Source organism: Paralichthys olivaceus, chromosome 4 (assembly GCF_024713975.1).
Source record: "Paralichthys olivaceus isolate ysfri-2021 chromosome 4, ASM2471397v2, whole genome shotgun sequence".
NCBI classification, from domain to species: Eukaryota; Metazoa; Chordata; class Actinopteri; order Pleuronectiformes; family Paralichthyidae; genus Paralichthys; species Paralichthys olivaceus.
Window position 1 is genome coordinate 13972799 of NC_091096.1, and position 11699 is coordinate 13984497.

The following is an 11699-nucleotide window of genomic DNA, read 5'->3' on the forward strand; positions in this document are numbered from 1 at the left end:
TTTTCAAAGGTCTGTTAAAGGGTTTGAGGGTTAGGGTTAGAATTAGGTTAGAGTTAAAACACAGCACTTGAGTGCTTCAAAAGGCACAGGCACATAAAAATACTAATTATTTCCTTAGTAAAAACCATAATTGATTTATTGAAAAGCCCATCACAACAAATAATTTTTGTATCATAAAAAAAGGTTTCACAGGTGGGGCAAGGGGAGCTCCAGCCCATTATTTAATTTTTCAGGGCTCTCATGGTCTCTCCCCAGTGAACCCAGTAAATGTCAATATGACAGCATTACATAATAATTGATAAATAAACAGAAGGGTTTCTAATTTAAAAAAGATGAAAATAGATTTGATAATAATCATATTAGATATAGCCTATAGCATGATATGGCAATTCCTACATATATAGGTTTTTTGTTGTTGTTAGGGTTAGGATTAAGGTTTTTATTAGGCTGCCTCCATTGAATGGAAGTCAATGTGTGTGCGTGTGCGCACACAGTGCTGCGTGACAAAAGCGCCTGTGTGTGCATGTGTGTGTCAGTAGGAGGGAGAGAGTGAGAAGTTAATGGGACGTGTGACAAGGTTGATTACTGAGGCCTCATTGGTTTGGTTGGGTTAATGAAGTAAATGACTTCTTGGGAAACACAGCAGCGAGATCTCCAAGTCCTGAAACACTCAGATGAACCACAATGACCTTCTCATCCACCCCCCAAACACATCTGCCTTCAACATCCTGCTGCCTTCAGTTTCATAAGACCCAGTGAGAGCATTCATGGCGACATGGGTTTGAATCCGTCCTGGTTTACTTTTCACAAGTCCCACAGCTTGTAATCTGTAATACCTCCCTACTGTACAGGCTACACACAGCAATTCATTTAAACAGAGCTGCTCTCTGTTGCCCACCTGCAGTTTACATACACCACACACATACACACTACACACACACAAATAAAGGGAGAGAAAGAGTAATCACAAGACGTTGTTCTCCATTTTGGGCTGAGATAGAGATTCTCCTAATGAGAGCGATAATGATGTCTGAGAGGAAATGCAGAACGGAACAAAACATCAACCAGGATGGGAGCCAAGACAACAATAAAGTCTACCCTAAATGCAGTTGACTGTAGACTCCCTGCTGGCTCCGTCTATGTGAAGAGATGACACCGCGCCCATCCCCCTGCTACTTATAAGGACATTATCATAATGTTGTCTCTGTATCAAGCAGCTCATCTTGAAGTCTTCCGCAAGGCCCGGCGTATGCCGTTGCCTCAGATGCTGGAGGAAGACAGTGGTGAACAGAAGAAATTCTGCCCTAATATTTATGCAAACTGACAGTTCTGGCATCTAACAGCAAGGCCCACGACTGACAGCACCAATCTGATGAATCTTCGAATTGATTGTTAACAAACAGCAGCAAGAAAGATAATGATAGTCCTTCTGTTTGTCCTTCTGCTTTCTGTCACAACAGACAGCTGCAAGAATAAACTTAAAATGGAAAAAAGAATTATGTTGCGGACAGTGCATGGTTGATGTCTTGCGATAACTTTGATAGAGTCGGGTCTAAATCCTGGCTTCTATCCTGCACTGAGGCAGAAGACAAAGAGGTTAACAGAGGCCGTGTCAATTAAACACATGAATAATAATTAGTTCTCAGAAACCGATATTGTTTGTCACGGCCTGTGCAAACCTTCACACCTCAAACATCCACCCTACGACATCCTGTTGAGTTATTCTGTGCATGTGGTCAGATACAGCAGTGTATGTGTGTGTGTGTGTGTGTGTGTGTGTGTGTGTGTGCGTGTGGGCCTATGTGAGAAAGTCAGAAACAGAAACAATGAGGGAAAGCTCCCCCTGATAACAGTACACTGCCACTTCCCCTGAGACTCTGTGAGTAAAATGAAGACTGAGTGGTTTAGCAGGTGTACAATGCAGCACTGACTGTGATCGAGCTGAATCACTCATCACTCACACATTCAGTGTGTCAAAGTTCCCTTTAAACCTGTGTTAGTGATCTAACAGAAGGCATATAAATGACTCAAACTAAAACATGGACAGAAGGTCTGTACAGTACTAGTCTTGCGCTTTAAGTGATCAATAAGACTGGAAAAGTGCTTTATGAACACAGTCCACTTACAAGAGCAAACATTCTGGGAAACACTTAGAGAGAAGATTTCATTTTTTTTCTCTTAACTTTTTGTTCATATATTTCACATATTCATTGCCATTTGTTTGTGAGTTAGCACGATTATGCAAAAACTACTGGATGGATTACCACGAACCTTGGTGGAAGGATGTGGTATGAGTCAGGAAAGAACCCATTAAATTTTTGGTGAGGATCCAGATCAGAGGGTGGATCCAGGAATTTAGTTTCCTCTTTTTTTAACAGAGTGAGATAGGGTATGTTCCTTGATTTCTTAGAGAGCTATCTGTGAATCTTGATTTTCAAAAACATAGAGACATATTGAGGGGGTTGGTATTGATAAGTGCAATTTCATGTGTATTGAACTAAAAATCTTAACCTAGTGGATTCAAATGCGGTTTTATTGGTTTCATTATAACTACCACCAGTGTGTATATGAGAAACCTAATGTGTCCTTAGTTATAAGGCTTGTTTTGATTTAAGGAGACTGTTGGGTGCATTTCTAGTTTCACTTTAGAGCTTTGATTCTACATTTTGACATGGCACGCATGATTTGCATGTGGTAGTGGTGGCTTAGAACAAAGCAGTTGTGTTAGTGTGTGTAACAGAATATGTGCTATGCAGGTTATGCATACATCAAATAAAAAGAAGAGATCTTGGTGGTCACCCAGATGTTCTTTCTTTCAATTTATGTTAAACCCTCCAGATTGTCCTAGCTGTACAATCAGTGTACAGCAGCCACACACACACATGAAAAGACACCTGGCCCTGCATTTTTTGTTTACTGTACATCGAGCGATCACTGTCCTGACTGAAGCTGCTTCCCAGCAGCAGGATGTGGTGATGCGACACGTCCTCGCTCAACAACACCCACTTCCTACCAGTTTGATAAACAGCCTTGTGGTTTCAGTCTCCTTCTGCCTGTCACACAGAGGTACACACAACAGCTCCACAGCATCGCCATCTGCTCATGTGACATATAAGCAAAGTGAGTTATTGTGCATAATGGTGCTCATGCTTTACCACCAGATTTACTGCAACAAACTGTAAAGACCAGCAGCAGAATCACTCATAGCTCAGCTGCAGCTCCACAGCCTCACATAGAGTCTGAAGGGGATGAGCACAAATACTCTCAACTCATATCAGAATCAAAGCAGGATGGAATATGTCTCATTTGTTTTAGAGGAAGTGATGTGAGTGGGTCTGACTCATGTTCACCACTGGACATTTATGTATCATATTAAAGTCTGTGCGCCCCAAAAGGTTGATGACATAAAGCCATTAGTCTTCTCTCCTCTCCTCTTTCCTACTCTTCTCTTTTCCGTTCTTTCCTTCTCCTCTCCTCTCTTCTCTTCTCTTCACTTCTCTGCATGGTTGCATTGACACATACGATCCTGTCAGTCAGATCTGTGGGCTGTCAGGATATGAATGTACACGCATCTGATGGAAGGAGGGGGTGTATTAAGCCTGCTGATCCTTCACACTCCTCTTGTCAAACTTAACATGAAAATGAAACTCTGTGTGTGTGTGTGTGTGTGTGTGTGTGTGTGTGTGTGTTTGTGCATGTGTATTGGGGGGGAAGAGAGAGAAAGAGAGGGTCAAAGGAGAGGAGCCATGCCTAATCCTGTGGGATGTGAGGGTATCTACTATGTATGGAGATGGGATGTAGAGATGTGTTCAGTGGTGCATGGATCACAAAACCTTCCTAACTGACAGAAGAAACTCTCGGGAGACCAATGTCAAACTGCTAACTGCTCCAAAAAATAATAAAATCGAATAGATAAAAAAGGAAAACTCAGGACCATAACAGTATTGTACATTGCACCATAACTAAGAATGTTACAGAAATTGTTTACTATCATTGATTAAAAATCATACGAGCAGAGGTATGTAACATATTATCAAACTGTATTATTTCAATTATCATTATTATTATTTGTAGTAGTAGTAGAGGTAATAGTAGGTTAGTAGTGGCAGTCATAGAAAGAACACATTAGCTTGTTCTCTTGAGCTCTACCTCCTCTTCAGGCTGTGGTCTTGATTGAACGGTAGGTGGCGGTGTTGGTCAAATGAAACTCCTTTAACCCGGAAACGGTCGTAGCGGACCTTTAACTTAGCAGGAAGTGGTTTCCCGATGAAGTGACAGTTATCTGCCATGGCGCTTGATGTGAAATCCAGAGCTAAACGATATGAAAAACTGGATTTCCTGGGAGAGGGTCAGGTAGGCAGAGGAATAAACCCCACTTCACTGTCGCTACCTCCGGGTGCCGGCCCTCCGCAGAGGGTCGCAGCGAGTTGTGTGGAAACAATGATAGCATGCTAACAAGTGTTAGCCGCTTGTCAGTGTCAACAAAGCCCTGATGCTTGCATGCTGTTCACTGCAGCACTGACGATGAAGGAACAAAGTAATGTTGGCCTCAGTGTTTCTGTTCTCACTGCTCTGTTTCTCCTCTGCAGTTCGCCACCGTGTACAAAGCCAGGGACAAAACCACCGACACCATAGTTGCCATTAAAAAGGTACAAAAATGAGCTTAAAGTCAGGACATCTGTTAGCTTTATTGTGCTATGCTAGTGTTTAATAGCTGTTTTTTCGTCTGGTTCCCGACAGATTAAGGTTGGCCACAGAACTGAGGCTAAAGATGGTGAGAGCTGAATGAGTGATAGTAAACATTCAATGTTTTCACTTCACAGTGCAGCTCATGTTTTATATCCTCCTGTCAATGTCTCACTGTATAAACAGGTATCAACAGAACTGCACTCAGAGAGATCAAACTGCTGCAGGAGCTGCATCATCCAAACATCATTGGGGTAAGTGAACAGTCAGCATGGCGCCATATGCTTTTATCTTCACGTTCATACATAAATTACTATAAGTTGTGATGGGGTGGGGGTTATCTTTCTCTCTTGTAAGTGAGTGTACTCATTTGAACTGAGCATTAATACGTGCATTAATATGTGTTGCAGCTGCTGGATGCCTTTGGACACAAATCTAACATCAGTCTGGTGTTTGACTTCATGGAAACAGATTTAGAGGTGAGACAGCTCCTACTCTGTCTGTCTGTGTCTCTGTTAGTAATAAGATAACAGACACCAATATAATATTGTATAATGCTTTCCATGCATCAACCCACTAAGAGTCTTGGGATGTTCTAATTTTGATTCAGTCAAATTAAAATGATTTAGGAAAGGAATTTATATGTTGTTTCCTGGAACAATAAATAAATACATCACCCGTCATTATCAGTTGTGTTACCTGAAATCTAAATATTTAACATGGCCCCTTTGGAAAATAAAGCTCCTTTTTTCCTATCTTATTCATAGCAACTCCTTAAAATACATAATTATTGTTTGGTAAAATAGGAAGTGATTCCATTGACCAATGTAATAAACTGTGGCCTCAAAGATTGATTATCACCTCTTGATTACATCATACTATACACAAGGCTATGTCTTTATGAAGATTAACTTTTTTATTCATGGTAATCACAATAATAAAATAAGTTGCATTTTACCAGATGGAAATTTTAGCCCTTATTTCTTCCCAGTTAATAAAGACCAAAAAGAGGCGGCATGTAAAAGTTTGATTTCATCATAGTGGATCTTATTGTAGTAACTGTAATATTCATTTGCTGTTATGATCAGCTTTCACTGTTAATGATGAAAAGCTGTGATTATCAGATGAGAATATAAGCAAAGAAAATACAAGCTGCATAATTAAGATGGCAGTGTGAGTGCTATCATCTGACCATTTAGTGATTCCACTGGGTCGCTAAGGCTTTTATGTTTTCCTCCTCTTGATTGTTTTAGCATACAAGGCTCCAGATGGGCGCCCGCCACCGATATATCAGATCCAAATGGAATGATGCAAAACAAGATAAACACACTTTAAAAAGAATCAATATCACTCGGCTCTCACAATGAAATGATGCCATTAGCAACTCACAGGCAGCAGAAAGACAGGACAGGCTTGAGGATGAATTATGATGCTCATCTTATTACTGGTGCTGAAAGACTATTTTTAGGCCACATTTTTAAGATCGGGATGCATGGGCTTATCAGCTATGGATGCTTTTAGTGGAGGTGGTGGAACAATAGAGTTTCTGGGTGAAAGGTTGAATCTGAAATGTGCTGTGTAACGGCTACAGCATTGTTCATTTCTCCCCTGATGTATCCCAGATCGCTTTAATTCTCTTATCTGCTCTGATAATCATAAAATGTTTGGCCTACAGCGATGTAAAAACATGAAGTAATGGATGGATATTATTAGTCATCAGATATCTGCCTTTACTTAAGTGGCTTTGTTTTTATTTTCTAAGGTGATCATCAAGGACACCAGCCTTGTCCTGACTCCAGCCAACATCAAAGCCTACATCCTAATGACTCTACAGGGATTAGAGTACATGCACCAGCACTGGGTCCTACACAGGGTAAGAGTGCTAATACTTCACAAGCACACCTATACTTGTTTACTTCTATCTTAGTGAGGACACTCATTGGCATAACACGGTATATTCCATAGACCCTAACTTAAGCCAACAAAACTAAATGCCTTACCCAAACCCTTTTCATAGCCTAAACCTAATTCTAACCCTAAAACTTAAAGTCTTATCCCTCAAACAACAGAAAAGTGAGGACAGGCCAAAGTTCCCTGAATGCCTTCACTCCGTAAAGTCCATAAAATGGTTCTTTAATTGGTCCCTTACAAAGATATATGTACAAGTACACATACACATACACACACATACATAGAGTGGTTCGTCCACTAACCAAGAGGACAAAGGTCCAATCCTCAGCTTCTCCAGTGTACCAAAGTGTCCTTGGGCAAGACAGTGAACCCTAATAGCCTTGTGATTTGGAAAAAAAAAACCTGGGATATAGAAGCTGTGTGTGTATGTGTGTCTGAACAGGTGAAGCTGACTTGTATTGTAGCACAATGGTTGTGAAGACCATTTACAGTCAGTAATGCATATTTTTCTGCTTTGTATATCTAGGATCTGAAGCCCAATAATCTGCTGTTGGACGATAACGGAGTGTTGAAGTTGGCTGATTTTGGTTTGGCCAAATCGTTTGGCAGCCCCAACAGAGTCTACACACACCAAGTCGTTACCAGGTCTGTGCTGTTTCTTTATCTCACAGTATTAATGACACAGAGCTAACACTTGTTTCTCCTCTGCTTTTATTAAACTCATTGGAAATATCATAGATAATCTTATATCTTATTCAGTTTAGATAAATTAATCACATGCTTTATTCTATCAAGTTAAATTTGTCTCATGAGGAATTAACATTGGGTCTGGTTAAGACATGTGATTACTGGAATTCTCAAGTTAATGATGAGGCCACTTGATGACACTGAATCAGAAATGTGTTTGTGTTTGAGTCCTCATTACAGTATAATAGAATGAATCTTCTTGCTGGAATTGACTTTCATTATGGTTTAACTGGCTAACTGTAAAAACTGAACTCTCTGTCTCTCTGAACACTTTCCCAGGTGGTATCGCTCCCCTGAGCTCCTGTTTGGTGCCAGGATGTACGGTGTGGGTGTTGACATGTGGGCAGTGGGATGCATCCTGGCAGAGTTGCTCCTCCGGGTATACAAACCTCACTTTAAAGACATATTCATTCAATATGCCAGATTGGTGTTTTTCATATCCATGCTCATGTCTCTTTATGTCTCCTATTGTTGTAGATACCATTCCTCGCCGGAGACTCAGATCTCGACCAGCTGACTAAGATCTTTGAGGCTCTTGGGACGCCCACAGAAGAGACATGGCCTGTTGGTATTTTTTTCCCAGCTATGTCTGTGATTGTATTTGCGTTGGTCAGATGGTAAGAATCCTTGCATACATTTGTTTGTCAACTGTCTCTGCAGGGAGTGAGCAGTCTACCAGACTATGTGTCATTCAAAATCTTCCCCGGCACACCTCTGGAACATATATTTAGTGCAGCAGGAGACGACTTACTAGAGCTTCTACAGAGCTTATTCACCTTTAACCCCTCGACAAGGACCACAGCAACTCAGGTAATAAGCACGCTAAAGCACAGTGGTTGACTTGAAAGGTATAGTTGATTTTCATTTGCTAAACCTTATTTAGTGTATTTTAATCACTTATATAGGTGTCTCCTGTAGTTTTTTGCTTTTTTGGAAACATCAGACTTTATATCATAGCCATATGCTAAGGTGACAAAGATATACATTACACAACATGACAGGGCTGGGCTATAAAACTTTATCAATAATTATCACAGTATAATTTTCATCAGTAGCAATAAGGCAAAGTATCAAAATATTATAATATATGATGCATTGTGTTAGCAGAGTGTGGAAGTATAACACACAATTGATCTACCTCAGATTTGAAACATGTTTTGCAGTTTATCAAGTTTTTTTCAATCTCTGCTCTTAAAGTAGAGTTTAAAAACACAACCATCACTAAAGTCTTTAAATTATGACATTTAATATTTATAATAAATCTATATTGACTGACATGAACATTTAATTTTGACCATGTAACCCAGCCCTACAAGATGATACTCGTGTGTATAGTTGTAGACATTGCTAGTGCATGATTGGTCATCTGCAGGTGATAACACAGTTACACTTTTGTCTGTTCTTCTCCAGGCTCTGAAGATGAGGTACTTCAGTAATCGGCCTGGTCCCACTCCTGGCCCCCAGCTCCCTCGACCCAACTGTTCAGCTGAGGCTCTAAGGGAGAAGGAAACAGTCGGACTCAAGAGGAAAATAGAAGGACTGGAGACAAGTAAAAAAAACACACACAGTCTAAACCCATATTCACTATCTATATACATATAGAAAAATATATATTGACATAGTCATACTTCACTTATTGTATTTGCTAAATATACCAAAATCTAAGTGTTTCCCTGACCTTGATTTGCCCTGAGTTAAATAAAACTGGTCAATATTATGGTAAAACTGTTCAATTATGGTTTGAACAGGAAAATGAAAAGTGTCTGCAAGTTATGTTTGAAGCCAAATTTGGCCGAAGTTACACATGTAGAATGTTGTGGACTTGTGCCAAAGAAACTGCTCTGTGCGTGGTTCACTGAAATCATAAATCTAGAACACCGCTCTCCTGAACCTACCAATTCAGAGGGTGTTGGCTGCACATTGAACTACAGTTAAATATTCAGAATAAAGTGAAGCAGAACTCACACACGTACAGTTTAGTGGTTTGTGAGAGGGTATGTTTTACTGAGGACGGGCCTTGCTTTTACTGGGAGGTTCAAAGCTTCTCCAGCTTAATCGTGTGGTTTGGAAAATATCTGAGCTGACTATATGCAATGCTCTGCTATCGTATATTACAGGGAGAACATCCAAACACTTACAGCAGATGGAAACTTAAGTGGTTAGCAGACTGCTCTTCATAGGCTTGATTTTCTCGCACATGCAGTGTAGATAGGGTATCTGGCTTTATTGTCCTGAACACAGACTGAATGTTAAACTGAATGTTATCTTTTTTTCCATAGAGTATGTGATGACAGTCTTTGTATTATTTTCAGCTGTGATGAAGAAGAAGCTCGTTTTCTGACCAGATTGGCCATGGGGAATCAGATGGTTGCTTCCCACATTACTCGGGATTGTCCACTGGAAAAGGACATTTTCGAGGTTATAGCTGTTAAATGAATCGGGTATCTGGGCCTGAACTTAGCTCTATGAATCAAGCTGCTGCCGTGTCCAGCAATGGATGAATGCCAGAGACCGTCTGTGGTCAGACGTTTAAGCATCAGGTAATTCTTCATCAACGTCTAAACTGGGGGAGCCTGTTGGATCTTGTCTATTTATGTGACTGAGAACAACCAAACAAGCGAGTCTGAATTATTTCATGTAGATGTATTTTTATTTTTTGTATATAAGACCAATAAATGGTGCGTATGCATATATGGTGTATTTCTTGCTTCTGATTATGTTTGAGACTTCTTATTTACATAAGTAACTTTATACATATCTTATAATGGTTTTTCCTCTGTGCTATTAAGGCATGATTGTGAGGATTGAAATGTTCTGGAGTTCATACAATTACACTCATAGCTCAGGGCAGAAAGGTTTCATGTTCTTACTTTTACCGTCTGCTTTTGTGCCAGTCGAATGTCCGTGGACAGAAATATGGTTTATTTACTCAGTATGGTCGCGAAAGTCAGTGAGTCTGTCTGTCTCTGTGTTTATGAGACATAACCTTCAGGATGTCTCGAAGCTTGACAGTGTCATGCAACTATGTGCCTCTCTCCCTCCCTGTCCTTTCTCTTCAACATTATTGTGATCCAACACAGTCTGACATGTCAGAGGCCTGGTGGTCTCAGAGGCAGTCTGCTGCACTTTTGGTTTTCTGTCAAACTGGGTCAGATCAAATTCAATCCTCATATTTAATCAAATCTCAGTCAGTTCACATTGAGATCATGTTTTTTTAAAATACCCCTGAAGCTACGTCAATTTTACTGAAAAACCACACTTGGTCAGTTTGATGACTTAGGCTCTGAGCAGAGATGCTCCTGGATTTGAAATCATGAAACCCCAAGTTAAGGACAGAGGCCACAGTGTGTCATTCAAGCCTAATAATAAATGTCCACAATACAGCACTGAGTGGCAGCACAATGACTTTGTGTAGTGGTGGTGGGTGACTGGGTCAGATGACAGGTTTGGCAAATAGCAGCACAGTCATGGAGAGCCACAGTAGCAGCCTTATCAGCTCATATAAAGGCCACCTCATTGGTCGGTGAAGCCACCGCGGGACTCTGCCCACAGTTGCCCACAAGTGGTTGCATAACACGTGCACAGGGTTTTTGAGAGAAAGTGATACTCATATGTCTGCATAAGGATGATATGACCGCAAAGAACTGCAGTGGGATGATTACAGGCTTAGCATGAAGAAGACAGGGAGGGTACAGCCTTATGTGAAGCAGAGTTTAAAGTCAAAAGATATCTGTGGGTTTAGATGTGTTAACATTATCTACAGAATGAGGTGTACTGGTTTCGCTGAAGAGATTAGATGAGATTAGAGATCTATGTTGTATTGCTCTTTATATGATGATTTAGAAGCTGTGATTTGAAGAAGTACTTCTGGACAAATAATAATAAAAGCTAAAGGAAGTGGTGTTTTATGAAGATGATAGTAACATAACATAACCATTACATTAACATAGCAAACCATAAGCATAGCATCATTGAACACATTTACATAACACCACCAACATAGCATAAACAGCACCAAAAGTATTAAAAGGGATTGGGGTCAATTCAGGTCATACAGCTCTTTATTTTGTTTTTAAATGCAAACCTCATTTTACTTGAAACAAGAAAATACAATTTATTGTATTATTACTATTTTTAATTAGAGTACCCTCCAGTTCAATGTGAAAGGGAATAATAAAGATTGTTGAAATACTATTGAATTGTACTTTCTTTATTCTTTAGTTTTTTGACTTCATACAGATGTTGATTCAACTACTAGGCTACTTCAGAATACATGGCACTGAATCATCATAACGCGTGTCGGACATATTGATGTTACGGACCTTTGCTTGAGGCACCTCCCCCTCCCCCTCCAG

At 40.1% G+C, this 11699-nt stretch overlaps 1 protein-coding gene across 1 annotated transcript; it reads left to right on the top strand.

Annotated features, from left to right (window-relative positions):
- Window positions 1–4201: 4201 nt before the first annotated feature.
- Window positions 4202–10033, top strand: cdk7 (cyclin-dependent kinase 7). The gene is made up of 12 exons (XM_020100848.2): window positions 4202–4353; window positions 4590–4649; window positions 4741–4774; window positions 4873–4940; window positions 5097–5165; window positions 6449–6559; window positions 7124–7242; window positions 7624–7723; window positions 7822–7908; window positions 8005–8154; window positions 8755–8893; window positions 9657–10033. The coding sequence occupies exons 1-12, from the start codon at window positions 4288–4290 to the stop codon at window positions 9683–9685; spliced, it is 1032 nt and encodes a 343-aa protein (XP_019956407.1). The 5' UTR covers window positions 4202–4287; the 3' UTR covers window positions 9686–10033.
- The last annotated feature ends 1666 nt before the right edge of the window (window positions 10034–11699 follow it).

Coding starts and splice junctions, on each gene's coding strand:
- cdk7 (XM_020100848.2), top strand. CDS start 4,288: ATGGCGCTTGATGTGAAATCCAGAGCTAAACGATATGAAAAACTGGAT. Junction 4,775..4,872: donor CAGAACTGAGGCTAAAGATG/GTGAGAGCTGAA, acceptor CTGTATAAACAG/GTATCAACAGAACTGCACTC. Junction 6,560..7,123: donor AGCACTGGGTCCTACACAGG/GTAAGAGTGCTA, acceptor TTGTATATCTAG/GATCTGAAGCCCAATAATCT.